Consider the following 15,573-nt stretch of genomic DNA (forward strand, 5'->3'; position numbering starts at 1 on the left):
TAAGGGTACTTTTTTTTAATTGATTAAATAAGCTTTCCATTGATGTATGGTTGTATTTTTGGCTATTGCTACAAATATACAAAATATATATGAAATCTGAGAGCTTTCAGAGTCTGTAAAAGCAGTTAGGACATAATAAAATAGTTCAAATGACATCAGTGGTTCAACCTTAATCTTATGAGAAGAAATTGCTGAATAAAATCATTTGATATGCTTGGCCAGGGCCTATTTTAACAATGTCCTTACTACCTTCTGTGCCTTGAACCTGGTAGTTGCATTGTTGTCAGGCACAGAAAGCTGTCGGATTTCATCAAAAATATCTTAATTTTTGTTCTGAAGAAGAATAAAGGTCTTACGGGTTTGGAACAACATGAGGGTGAGTAATTAATTACAGAATTGTCATTTTTGGGTGAACTATCTCTTTAATAATGAAACCCAATAAAGCAAGTTGTGCAATGCAATACTATGTAGTAACAAACATGCAACCAACAAGCTATAGTGCTTGGTCTTTGAAGTGCAACACCACAGCAATGTCAAACAGTAAAAATGCACAGGTTTTGGAAAAGGTATGCTTAAGAATTAGATGAAACACTGAAAGATTTTAACAAACAGTATTTGTTGTGGTCATAGCTTGCGTTAGAGGAGAAGGAACTCAACGTTCAAATGATTTCCCTATTTGAAGCTTTGATTGTGTAATACACACAATGCCACAGATATGAAAGTCTAAACTGAAAATAAACAGCTTAAACACAGCATGAAATGTTTAGACCAGCTCAGATACAATAAAGTTTTATGAATCATCTTGAATCACTAAATTTTAAAATAAATAAATACATAATTTTTATAAACAATCAAATATTTAATACAAAAATGCATTATTCAGGAAATTTGTAATTGCCGTGATCAGGCTCAAATTAAAACCGTTTTTCTTTTCAGTAGAATCTATAACAGCGCAATCAAGAAAGCCTTGCGGTTTTAATCGGGAGCTCTACGTGGATGACATCTGTTTTTCCCTCCGAGAGTAATGAAGAACAGACGAGAGGGGAATAAACTGGTGGCAGCGGGATGCTGAGGTGCTTTATCAGCGAGTAAAAAACTGAACACGAGGCCCTGCAGCCATCGCAGACTGCAGATCCGTATATGTAACAGCTTAAAAGAAGCTGGACTTCTTTGATAAGTAACAGCAGTAAGAAACTAGATTTCCTAGGTGCTTCGCTGAGCAATACTTGCTGATGTGGCTTTTAGCACATCGCTGCATGGCCGTTAGGGTGGTTGCTTGATGGTTTCGTAATGATCCGAAAGAAAAATCCCCAAACAATCAAAATCACTTAGAAATATAACACACATCTAAATGAAGTTTTCTTAGACACCCATGCAATGTACAGGACAGAAGGCTTATAGGGAAAGTAATGAAGGGTTGGCACACACTGATGGTTTTAGAGCTCTAAAGGAAGTGTACAGACTGAGCGGTATAATAAGTGAGTGTCTGGCTGGAGAGACCTTGGCCAATCAGAACGCTTGTTTACAAACCAATGTTGGAGGGCAAGACAGAGCATAGTAGATGACTCAGTCTCCACTATGTGTGCGCGCGCATATACTCAGCTATACTTGAGGACACTAAATGTGAAAAGTGTTCTTTTAGGTGTAGCGTTAGGCTGTAGTCATTATTTGCTTTATATAAAAAGAATTAAGTCTAAGGTACTGCATGTAAATGTGGAACAGGCTTTGCCAACATTGTGGGGACCAAATGTCTCAAAGTATAATAAAACCTGTAATCCACCAGTCAAAAGTCCTTATGATGGAAACGGCTCAACGAAAAAGTATGGTTTAGGGCAACAAAATTATAAGTAAATAGAAACTGAGTACCTTTTATGTGACACTGGCCCACAAATCCAGTCATAAGGGTCCTTTTTTGTGATGTATACATCACCCAAAAGCTGAATAAATAAGCTTCCCACTGATGTATGGTTTAGTTAGGATAGGACAATATTTGGCTGAGATACAGCTATTTTAAAATCTGGAATCTAAAGGTGCAAAAAATCTAAATATTGAGAAAGTTGTCCGAATGAAGTTTTTATCAATGTATATTACCACTCAAAGATTAGGTTTGATATATTTACTGTAAGAAATTTACAAAATTTTCAAAAAAAAAAAAAAAACTTTTGAGCCATATAATTGACTATTGCTACAAATATACCTGTGCTACTTACGACTGATTTTGTGGTTTAGGGTCACTTATGTAATTTGTTTAGGTAATACAACCAGGGGCGCAGCTCGCAATTTTGGGCCCTATGACAAAATATGAGGTTGGGCCCCCCCACCACACAAAAGCAGATCTCTGGGGGCCCCTAAAAGGCGTGGGCCCTTAGAATTGTCCTAACTTACAACCCCCCCCCCCCTTTGCGGCGCCCCTGAATAAAACACTGAAAATATGTCTTTCTGGAGACAAAACACTGTTGCCAAAAGATGGCGCCAACCCTGACTAAGGTTTATAGCAGAGCAAAGCAAGAAATGTGATGCATGTTGTAAAAAGTGAACAGTGAACAGACATGCAGCACATGATCTACAAGTTAGTGTGTGTGTGTGTGTGTGTGTGTGGTGGGTACTGACTAGCGCTAAGCGAATAATAAAGCCACAGTGTAAGCGTACAGGACAGGAAGAGTCTACACCACAGGTCTGACTGTTTGCCCTCCAAAACAGACCAGTTTAGAAAGAGCAAAACCAAAAGTCAAACTATCGAGATCTCCTTTCCTTTCAACTCTGCCTTCAGCACCATGTTTAACTCTACAAACTACAGATGCTGCTTATTTCGAACCCCACTTTCAAAGAACAAAGCTACATCTTATCAGGACAGCTTTTTTACAGCCAAAAATCCAATGGCTTGGCGCACACACGGGCCAAAACTGGATGCAAGTGATCTGAAACTAATGTGTACGGCTTACGTGCTCTATCTAAATTATTCCTGCTGCTCTCTCCAGCTGGAAGAACTTCAACTTTGTTGCCTCAGGCTTTGGTTCCAGCCTGGGAAGCCTAAGCTGAGCCAGTTGAACACTGGAAGATTGGCCAGCGTTGTACCCTAAAAAACTCTAGGCCAGCTTGGGTGTTTATATCAAGGGTAACACTTGTTAAGAGCCATGTGGAGATGAGCTAAAATCAACAGTTAAGGAAAACTAGAAAAAACTTGGCAAAAAAGACCAGTTTTGACTGGTGTGCATTTCTAGGTCGGTACCAGCCTAGTTGGTCAAGTTAGTTGACCACTATCGCTAAAACTTTGCCAGCAAAGCTGGTTGAACAAGTCTTGCTGGTTAAGCTTGTAAAGAAGCTGTTGATTACAAAAACTCTAGAATTCACACAAAAGATGTACCTAGCTTCCTTTTCTTGCTATTGAGAAATGCAAAACATGCATGTTCATAATGAAATAGATGAAGGTACAGTTTCTATACAGAAAGCCGACCACAGAAACCCTGATACCCCCTTCAAAAGCCACCATCGAAATTCTGAGTGAGACAGATGTATCTGCATGAGTCATATTACAACCGGTTGTGTGTGAAGGTCTTGGCAGACATCAAACGGTGAAATGATAGTGGGTGGATCGCTACACCTTGACACCTCTGCAAGAAGAAGCAACTGGGACTTTTTGTGGTCGTCGTCCTTCCTGCTCTCAGTGACCCGGACTTTGTCTGTACTACCGGCATCACTTCTTCAAAGCAAAACTGGAGCCCCAGGCTCCTTAACTAACTTAACCAACTAGTTTAAACTGGTTTATAAATCAGGCCAACCAGCTTCATTATAAACACCATGCTGAATGTTGCAGGGTCAATCCCACAGTTACAACTCTTTAGTACAATGAGCACAATGACAAAAACAGCTACCTCACACATTGCTTCTGCTAATAGTTGTGCCACGACAATACACACTACATTTTTAATGATTTTTGGTTGGAGTCATAAAGTGGTAAGTTAGTTACCACTTTACCACTCTTACGCTTTTGTCATTTCACCACTCCAAAACTGTTGCAAGAGCAGTCTGTTCTGTGTGGCCACTGTTATACAGAGGTGTTTACAAATCTCAGCAGTTTCTGCCTTGCTTTAAGGGGCCTTAATGAGGGAATTCACTGGCACCTTTATGGGTTTACCAGAGTGGTGTTAAACTCTAATGGGGCTATCAGAAATTCTCGTACATAAAAAGAGGGGATCAAAGGTTTAAGGTCCCAGGAATCTCATAGTAACTCTCTAATAATGTGTCTACAGTTGCAGCGTTGCTGTTTACTCAGGGAAACCCTATTAGAGTATGCAGAAGAAATTCCATCTTTGGCTCCCGGTCCCATCCGCTTCAGTTTTTCCATCCAACATGGCCCTTTCCCTTTCCTGCGGACTCCCACCCATCACTATCTTGTTCAGATCAGGCTGCTTTTCTGGATAAGTGCAGCAGCTGCAAATAGGAGTTCTGTCCTCCAGATTGGCAAGAGTGCAACCTATGGAAAAAAAAGCAAATCCTCTCGCGGATTCCCCCCGCAGTATTGGGGGGCGCATGGCCAAAAGGAAGCCCTGGCCAAGCATAACAAACAAAGAGGCTTTCCCCAGCTCTCCCAGGCAGCCCATTCCACAGTTTGACAATGGGTTGCCATGGTACATGTTTTGCGAATCATAACACTGTCAACATGTCCAAGAAGTTTTGGAGCTGTGCAGTTTTCTTTTCTTTTTTTTTTATTTGTGAGGTCGAAAAAGCACCCATTTCCTTGTCAGATACAGAGCGTATGGAACCCCCTGCTTGAGACATAATGAATCACAAGAGAAACTCAGACCCCCTGAATTCCCAAATTGCCTTACAGAAGTGACACTGGAATCTTACGCCTTCCTGTGCCAGTATTCTGCCACATCGTGGTTTGGCCATTTTCAAAGTCATTATATCTTGCCTGTGATATTTTGGACAAAATTGAGTAACAAAACAGAGGGTGTGTGTAAGGAAATGTGTAGCCGTATCCATCTAATTCATTCCTATTTCACTCTTCCTGAGTAATGGAAAGTGTATACTCCAAAGCCATGGGCACAAAATAGATCTTTCATTCATTCCACTTTATATAATACACACCGTCTCGTACTGTCCTTGGGTCATATGTTTGAGAAAAACTAAATGTTAAGACAACAAGAGATAGACTTGACAAGCACACTTCCTGCTATTGTTTGAAAGCAGACAAAATGTGCTCAGGGACATTTCTAATGGTGCACTAACATGCTGTCTGTCAAAGAATGGCTCTTCACAATGCATTCCTATGACCACATATTTGAAAGCATGTGTCACTTCAAGCATAGGCATTGACAGAAGCAGATGTAAGAAGCAGTTTAAAGCTTCCCAACCAGTATCCTTACTTTTACGAAATTACGAACGCCCTCCAGAAGAGCAACCTGTAGCTACTCACCATCATCAAGATAGGCTTGGTCCAAGTTCTCCTGCTTGACTGTGACTCGTCCAGGAGCGCTGGTTCTCTGTTCTTCCGCTGAGGAGCATCTCTGGGGCTCTACTTGGATGGGAGGTGACCTGTCTTTGGCCACTCTCTGGAGGAAGGGCTGTTGTTGGATGACCGTGGGGTAATTTTGAGGGTGCTGAGGTGCCTGGGCTGGTGCTGGTGAACGGTTTGCCCCTGGGGCTGGAGGACCATGCTGATTGTAGCCCTCACAATAAATGATGTGTTGATGTTCTGGGGGTGGTGGCGCGGGAGGATCTCCTCCTCCTCTGAGCAGGTGGTGGTTGGTGGGAGAAAACTGGATGATTGAGGAATGCTGGTTAGAAGGATGCTGGCCAGCTAGGTGTGAGGACTGGGCTGGGGAACCTGTGTGGACCAGAACTGATCGATGGGAGTCTGGAATCATAGTGGCCCCCGTCTGAGAGTAAATAGGACTGCTTGACAAGCTCTTTCCAGGACGGGAGTACATAATGGCTGGGCTCTGCTGCTGAAATCTGTGGTCCGGAGGGGAAACGCCCAGGCGAGTCTGCTGACAAGGGACGAGGCCAGGCACCAGGCCACTTTCTGGGGTGATGACACCACGAGGGTTATAATACTGTTGGGGAGACACCATGGAATAACCCATCCGACCAGATTCATATTCATCTACTGGCTCCGTCTTAATAGAGGGGACTAGGAAAGTAAATTGAAAGAATAACCATGATAACTATGGAGTATTCAAGGTGGACTTATCAATTTTAAACCTGGAATTAGCATTAATATCATGGAAAATGCTAACTAAATGTAAACTGAGGTCATGTGACCCTGGACCACAAAACCAGTCATAAGGGTGCAAAAAATCCAAATATTGAGAAAATCACCTTTAAAGCTGTCCAAATGAAGTTCTTAGCCATGCATATTACTAATCAAAAAAGATTTGATATATTTACGGTAGGAAATTTACAAAATATCTTTAACAGAACATGATCTTTACATAATATCCTATTGGTTTTTGGCATTAAAAAGAAAAATCTATAATTTTGACCCATACAATGTATTTTTAGCTATTGCTACAAATATACCCGTGCTACTTAAGACTGGTTTTGTGGTCCAGGGTCACATATAAGCATCTGAAAACCCTATAGATACAGGGGCAAAAATATTCAGCACACCTGGTAGAGGCATGTAGGTAAAATGCTGCGGTTGACTGCGCTTTCGTTTCCCATTTATTACGTAGAAGTTGACTTTGGCAGGATGGCAAATGGATGGGTCTCTATATGGAGGTACCTCAATGAATAGCAAGCTCTGTGAATGAGAGAATTATTTTATTTGATGCATCTATAAACAGTATACAAGAAGAGCACCCAACATAGGAAGTAGAGTTATTCATGTAAAGCAGGCACTGGACTTACCGCCTGACTTTTGTCTTTGTCAACTGTGGCTTCCAATTCCCAAATTTGCTGTCCATCTGGAAATAGAAAGATGAAAAAAAGTTGATTAAATTAGTTAAAATTAGGTTGCCTAAGTAATATCTATCTATCTATCTATCTATCTATCTATCTATCTATCTATCTATCTATCTATCTATCTATCTATCTATCTATCTATCTATCTATCTATCTATCTAGTGCCCTTACTTATATATTGTATTTTTCATTTTTATATATTATGTTTATTTGTATTTATTCATATTTTTTAAATTCTACCTTTGAATTTAATGTTACTTTTTTGTATTTAATGTTACTTTATCTATCTATCTATCTATCTATCTATCTATCTATCTATCTATCTATCTATCTATCTATCTATCTATCTATCTATCTATCTATCTATCTATCTATCTATCTATCAGGGGTGTTTCCTCTGAGAAGGCAAGGGAGGCCTCAAAATATTGGATGAGAAAAAATATACAATAGTACAAATATAAAACAATGCCAATATTACAAAATATAACATTAAAAGTGTATAAATCATTATAGCGGGAGTGAGTTTTAACAGACCAGAGTTTTTAAAAGCATGCTGTGACTTTTTTGGTATGATTATATGATTAGATATACACTATATTGCCAAAAGTATTGGGACACCCCATTCTAATGAACAGGTTTGACTATTGTAGTAATTTCCATGGGTACAAATCCTAATGTTTAAGCATATAATTTTATTCTAAGGTATTGTGTTCTTCTAATTTGATAGCAACAGCTTTGACAGGACCCTTTTCTATTTTAACATGACAATGCCTCTGTGTATAAGGCAAGGTTCAAAAAGAAATGATTAATTCTGTCAGTGTGGAAGAACTTAACTGGTCTGCAGAAAGTCCTAATACCAGCTGAACATCTCTGGAGTAACTTTAAATGCAGCCAAAAACTCATCACCAAACACCAATGACTTAAAACTATGGGTACATTCATTTTTGACACTTCCAAAACGGTTGCAACAGAGATGGAAAAACTATTTAAAAGCACATGAATTGTTTCCATCTTTGCTGCCACAGTTTTGGAAGTGCCTTTTTCTGTTTTAAAGAAGGGGTGTCCCAATACTTTTGTCCATACAGTATGTACAAGTCATTGGTGGTTGATGATGAGTTTTTGACTCAGGGTCTGCATTTAATGTCACACCAGAGGTGTTTAGCTGATATTAGGACTTTGCTTTCTGCAGACCAGTCAATTTCCTTTTTGAACCTTGCCTTATATACAAAGGCATTGTCATGTTAAAATTAAAGAGGGTCCTGTCAAAACTGAAGCTGTGAAATCAGAAGCACACAATCCCCTAGAATATCATTATTAGGGTTGGGAATCGAAGATCGATTCCGATTCTGGAATCGGATACTTAAGATAAAGAATCGGATACTTGTTATAACATTCAAATTTCGATTCCTCGTTTCGATTCCTGGGTGCATTTTTCCATCTGGCAATCTGCCAGGACCGTCCGTGGTAATGTAAACATCAGTCTACTAGATGGATCGCGGGAAGTGCTCAAAAGTGTGGCTGCACTTTGTAAAAACCGAAGACAAAGCTACCGCTGCACGCAAACTTTATTCCCGGATTTTTTATTCCCGCGCCCGCCCGCTCCAGCAGAAATATATGTTATTTCGTCCCACTGTCGCCCACATAAAAGTAAACTATAGCCCCACAGGAAGACAGGTATCTATTTCATCTCTTGGCTGCTATGGCTGCGTGCATGAAACAAACCCTCGCGCTAATGTAAAGGTAATGAAGACCAGAGTAATAGTAACGAACTCGCGTGTGCCTAATGTATTCATTCTTGTAAATCGGACTCGTACATTAGGCACGCATAAGTCCGCTGTTGATTCACAAACTATTCATGATTTCGGGGCTCTGATCCATAGTATTTTTGCGTGAAATTTCTAAATATTTCCATAGTTGTCAAAATGAATGTCTTGTGAGTGTCCTGCTCACCCATAGTGGTGGATCTGGTAAGGGTCAGTAGTGTTTATGCAAATATTAACACCAGCATAAACAGATTTAGAATGTATTCACTGTATTTTTCATTTGTTTGTTTATTTATAATAAATACAAAGAGTAGATATTGAGTCAGTCCAGTTAAAATGGACAGGTTTAGTGAGTGTTTTTTTTTTGGCATCTCCCTGTTGAATGTTTGAGAGGTTCACTTACTTAAGAAAAAGTACTCTGAAGTTGTGAAGAATGTCTGAATTAAAGAATTCAGGAGCTTTAAATCTGCATATGTGTATACATATTAAAACGTTAAAACTGAGCAGAGGGTTTTCTTTTAAAGTCAAAAGTATAGTTTTAATTTAAAGTTTCTTTGAATTTTGAGGGGTTTTTTATAACATGCAGTGGAAAAATAAAAAGGCAAAACAAATGTTTTGGTAATAAAAAAGGTTTAAAAATAAATGCCTTTAGAGGAAATGTCAGGCATAGGGGGCCTTGCAAAATTTACTCAAGAAGGAAGGGGGCACTGGTGTAAAAAATGTTGAGAAACCCTGTAATAAACTAATAGGTTGCAAGCAAGGTGTCACGAGCAACATATCTAAGCATCTGCAGTTGGTTCACCACGTCGAAATAAAAGAAAATAACTTTTGTTTGTTATTTGAGCTGAAACTAATGGCACTGAAAATAAACATGTTTGATATATTAATGTTCGACTTTTGTTGTTGTTTACTACTGGGAATCGAAAAGAATCGGAATCGATAAGTGGAATCGGAATCGATAAAATTCAAATGACCCTAATCATTATATGCTTAAACATTAAGATTTGCACTCATGGAAATGACTAAATTAGTCAAACCTGTTCATTACAATACTTTTGGCAATATAGTGCATGACTCGTTATGATTGGTTCATATGATAAATCCCGCCTCCCACGTTTGCGGATCTGTCTGAATGAGCAATATAATGTCTTTAATAGGAAGTTGTGAAAAAGAAAAAGTGAGTGAACAACTCACACAATTACATAACCACTTTGTTACGTCCAAATAAAGACTTGAAATGGCCTTAAAACTGATCTGCGGGAGTTTTTAAGTGAGTAACCGGGTTGGTGTGATTTAAAGTAAATTTCTGTATCTGTGTGTATTACCAAGCTTTGATAACTGATGATCTGAAGAACTCAAAAATAGTTAAAAGTTTCAATTTGAGAGAAAAAAAAAACGTCTTGCATCACACACAATGCAAGCTTTGAGTCTAAGTTACCCTCTCAGTTGTTTGGGCAAATACAAGTTTGGCCAACCAGATTTATGATGACAATATTTTGACCTTTCTCATTGGCACACACTGGTCCTTCCCCTTGTTTTTGATGACTCAACTCTGTTTTGACAGGTAAAGTGGGTGATGAGCTGCGGGTTCATCTGTCACATCCATAGATCATAGAGTTCTTACATAATTCCTCGCCTACAGACTGGTTCCCATACCATAGAGATTGCATGCGGCACAAATCAGTTAGATTTCTACCCACAGTTTTACCCCCACCCACTTCCTGAGACATAAATGCTGACCTCACGACAAGCTTAGATTGGCACGAGTTCTGATTATGAACACAAACCTCTCTCATCAACTTTATATAAGACCAAATGGTCTGCACAAAGCATCTCTAATCCCGAGGATCTTTCAAAAGAGTAATTATATAACAGCAACATTGCATTTGGTCTTCTGTGTTCAAATTCACTCACAAATGTAAAATGTATATCCATTTCTACACACATCCTCTTTTCTCAGGCATCACTGCTGACCTTATGAAAGTCGAAACACACTACATGTTCAGACTGGTAAAGTTTGCAATCAAGGGTAAATCAAAGACCTCAGTATTAACTCGTTTCTCATCAACTTTATCTGCGACCGAATGATCTTGTGCATCCGAAGGATGTTTTCCAAACAGGAATTACATAACAGCGCACGTTGCATTCCGTCTTCCACGTTTGAATTCATACTCAAATCCAAAAACCATAGTAATAGAAAATAAACATCTGCCAAAAAAATATCTTTAAACCAGAACAGAAAATAGCATTCCTGCCGAGTTAGTCACAAAACCAGGAAAGATTTAGCTCCGTATCACAGCAGCATGTGGGAAACCCCTCGTTGGGCTGCAAATGAGAGACGTGCGGCTCAAATGAGTCAGCACTAGCGAGGGGGATTCCACTTGCAGTGCCAGGACAACGTCTTAAAACTGCTTTATGATCAAACTGCTCCGTTTCACCCGCGACAGGTGATGAGTGCTTCTTCCTTGGCCTTTCTGTTTGTTTGCAGTTTGTTCCAAAGCTCCTTGTTCAGGATCCCATGGGTTTGTTTTTTACGTTTTCGTATAATTAGCCGTAAAAGCTTTGAAAGTGGAAGCCCAGCGAAATCAGCAAGAGCCAGCAAAACTCCAGCCAAAGACAGCTGTCTTCCATTTCAGAGGGATTTCACAGTCATAATGGTTTAGAACGCTCTGTCAAGATGAGAAGCCCTCCACAACAAAAGCAATACTTGTTTTTTACTCTTCTTGTTGACTTTTTAGAATAGAAACAAGGAAATGGTCCCGAAAAGTATTTGGACTTTGGCGAAACGATAAAAAATTCATGTATAAATGTCATCACATTAGATAACAAAACATCAATGCAAGTAGAATCTGCAGGTTTGAATTGTTTTATACAGTTGAGGTCAAAAGTTTATATACCCCTTGGTAATTATTTGACCAAAATAAGAGGAATCATACAAAATGCATGCTATTGTTTATTTAGTACTGACCTGAATAAGATATTTCACGTAAGAGACGTTTACATATAGTCCACAAGAGAAAATAATAATTGAATTTATAAAAAAATGTTCTTCTTAAAAATCCTTCAGGTCCCAAAAATTCTTTGGTTCATAGCATTTTTGTGTATTTGAACCTTTTCCAACCATGACTATATGATCTTGAGATTCATCTTTTCACACTAAGAACAACTGAGGGACTCATGCAACTATTACAAAAGGTGACACTCACTGTTGCTTCAGAAGGAATCACAATGCATTAAAAGCAAGGGGTGAAAACTTTTTGAATTTGAAAATCAGCGTAAATATAACTTATTTTGTCTTCGAGAAAACATATAAGCATCTTCTGTAGCTTCTTCAGTACTAAATAAAAAAAACATGATATTTAGGCAAAATAAGAAAAATGTACACATCTTCATTCTGTTCAAAAGTTTTCACCCTCTTAATGCATTGTGTTTCCTTCTGAAGCATCAGTAAGTGTTTGAACCTTTTGTAATAGTTGCATATGAGCCCTTTAGTTGTCCTCAGTGTGAAAAGATGAATCTCAAAATCATACAGTCATTCTTGGAAGGGGTTAAAATACACAAAAATGCTGAAAAAACGAAGAATCTGTGGGACCTGAAGAACTTTTCTGAAGAACGGCAGGCAGTTTAACTGTTCAGGACGAACAAGGGACTCATAAATAACTATTACTCAACAAAATAACAAAAAACACAGCTGTGGATCATTCAGGTAACAACACCTATTAAGAATCAAGTGTATGTAAACTTTTGAACAGGGTCATTTTTAGAAATTCAACAATTGTTTTTTCTTGTGGACTATATGCAAACGTTTTTATGTGAAATATCTTACTCAAGGCAGTACTAAATAAAAAATAACATGCATTTTGTATGATCCCTCTTATTTTGGTAAAATAATTAACATTTAGCAGATTCTGCATTAGTGTATGTAAACTTTTGACTTCATTTTGTTATCTAATGCATAGGTGAACTGTATAAACTATACTTTTTTATAAATAAAAATAAATATAAAGTTAACATCAGTAAAATAAAATAATAAATATCAATAAAAACGGCTATATAAATTCTAAATATATACAATTTAGTTCTTACAACATTACAAAACTATGTAAAATCTTTCAGATTAATATTTAACAGAACTGTAAAAAAAAACTAATCCTTTCAACGTCAAACTGTTGCTGTGTCATACTCGTCAGGATGTTAAAATAAACAGGAGATCTTGAATTACGTGATTATTTATCCACCCTCCTGCGGCTTTGCATGAATTTAACACGAAAACAATTATGCATGACCTTTAAGTGTTTAAATAATTTAAATCCGTTACAGAGAGAGAGGGGCTAGCTCTTATAAATCAACATCAAAAAGAGCACTTGATGAGTCACGGCTTTTTTCTGACAGACTAAACACTTTGGCTTCTACCAGGCGACTACACCTAAAAGATCAATAAACAGGGCTTTGCATCCTACCAAAACAAACAAAAAGCAGACGACACATTGCGTACATCAATAAAAGAGAATGTAAACAGCAGTAGTGAAGCAAATGTGAACACAATGGGTGAAAAAAACAAAACAAAGTTGAAATAAAAAGCAGCGACGGGAACTTTGAAGGTTGAAGGAGCACTTTCTAATCTCACAGCTGTGACTGGATTTTATTTGCAAAACTGCCGGGTACCACCTGTCCGAGGCAAAAAGCGGCATCAATAAGAGCAAGTAGTCAAAGCACACACACACACACACACACACACACACACACACACACACACACACACACACACACACACACACACACACAATCCATCTGCCGTTTAGCATGCATGAAAGAGCACAGTGTGTGGGAGTGCCATAACAATGACACCTGCAGGCAAAAGGCTCTGCCACCAACACCACAACAACCTCTGAATACACATTTCATACACTAAACACACATCTTATAAGACTTTCTAGTCTTTAAGGACACTAAACTCTATAATGAACACAGAACAACTTTTGCAGCTAATTTTTACTTTTATATTGTGATGGATTTCCCAACCACTGTAGTGGAAATCACTGTAAAGACTGGGGAAAGAAAGAAAAAAATGTATGTAAAAATGGAAACTAATTAGAGCTTAATCTCAACCAGATTAAGGTTGCATACATAACGAAAACTGTTATTAGAAATTATTCTGTTATTGACTGACATTCATGGATAAACGAGAAGTTCTTTGTAAACAGATGGGAAACGGTTAACATTTGAAAAGATTGGATAAAGAAAAGACACAACAGGTGAACAGGGTAAAAAAAAACTGATTTCATTAAGATTTTTTTTTTGCATATGCAAGTTTGCATATTTAAATATTATGTTTAAACATGCAAATGATTTATCTAATTACATATGGACTAGTTTACATACATTTCCAGAGCTGAAATCTGAACACTGACTCAATTTTGAACCAAAGGTTTTTACGGATATTTTGGATATCGTTTTTAACATTTTCACAATTTTTAGGAATAAAGTGTTGTATAAAATCAGGCAAATTATATAATATGAAGAAATCCCTTGGTAAAAACCATTAGAATATAGATAAGAATAAAACTGGTAAGTTTAAGTAAGTACAGCTTTTAATAATATGTTTTGTATTAGAAATCTACAGATGCAAATAGATAAAGTTATGGCTCTATGAAATCCATTTTATTTCTTATCAAATTTCATGTTAATTTTTTTTCTAAATTTTTAATCAATCAAAATTAATAAATTGATTTAATTAAAATCATAAAACATACACAATTTAACAGCAATTTATTAAACATTTAACAAAAAAATTTATTTTTAAGGCCCTATGAATTGTTTTATTTTTTACCAAATTCTAATTTATTTATTTTTTTCATATAAATTTTATAAATCAAAAAGAATTTCTATTTAATGAATTGATTTAATTAAAATCATGAAACTTACACTATTTAACTGCAATTTTTTTAATGTTTAACAAAAAAAATTTTTTTAAGGCCCTATAAAATCCATTTTATTTTTTACCAAATTCCGTTTTTTCCCCCTAAATTCAGTTTTTTTTTTATTTAAATTGTATTAATCAAAAAATAAATTCGATGTAATTCATTGATTTAATTAAAATCATGAAACGTACACAATTTAACAGCAATTTATTAAACGTTTAACAAAAATTTTTTAAGGCCCTATGAAATCTGTTTTATTTTTTACCAAATTCCGTTTTATTTTTTTCTTAAATTTTTTTTCTATAAAAATTTGATTAATAAATAAAAAAATAAAACATCGACTTAATTAATTGATTTAATTAAAATCATGAAACGTACACAATTTAACACCAATTTATAAAACATTTAGCAAAAAAGTCATTTTTAAGGCCCTATGAAATCTGTTTTTTTTTTTTTTTACCAAATTTCGTTTTTAAATCCCCCCCCAAATTCTGTTTATTTTTTTCTATAAAAATTTAATTAATCAAAAAATAAATTTCATTTAATTAATTGATTTAATTAAAATCATGAAACGTACACAAGTTAACAGCAATTTATTAAATGTTTAACAAAAATTTTATTTTTAAGGCCCTTTGAAATCTGTTTTATTTTTTACCAAATTGTGCTTTATTTTTTCCCTAAATTCAGTTTTTTTTATAATAATGTTATTAATCAAAAAAATTCTATTTAATTGATTGATTTAATTAAAATCATGAAACATACACAATTTAACAGCAATTTATTAAACGTTTAACAAAAAAATAAATTTTTAGGGCCTGTGAAATACATTTTATTTTTTTCAAATTTTATTTATTTATTTATTTATTTTTACCATATTCTGGTTTCCATTAATTTTCTGGATTCCGTTTTAATGCTTTCATTAAATGTAATAAATCAAAGGCATTTCTAATTAATTGATTTAATTAAAAATATATACACTA

General features: G+C 36.4%; 1 protein-coding gene across 1 annotated transcript in view; it reads right to left on the reverse strand.

Moving 5' to 3' along the window:
• The window catches only part of nfatc2a (nuclear factor of activated T cells 2a), a 48,839-nt gene that overhangs the window by 8,841 nt on the left and 24,425 nt on the right, over positions 1-15,573 (reverse strand). Inside the window, exons 7-9 of the mRNA XM_073822936.1 lie at positions 6,856-6,911; positions 6,616-6,748; positions 5,420-6,136 (exon numbers count right to left, since the gene is read on the reverse strand). Coding sequence (XP_073679037.1) covers positions 5,420-6,136; positions 6,616-6,748; positions 6,856-6,911 — 906 coding nt within the window. The remainder of the gene's footprint in view (positions 1-5,419; positions 6,137-6,615; positions 6,749-6,855; positions 6,912-15,573) is intronic.

Source organism: Garra rufa, chromosome 18, assembly GCF_049309525.1.
Source record: "Garra rufa chromosome 18, GarRuf1.0, whole genome shotgun sequence".
NCBI classification, from domain to species: Eukaryota; Metazoa; Chordata; class Actinopteri; order Cypriniformes; family Cyprinidae; genus Garra; species Garra rufa.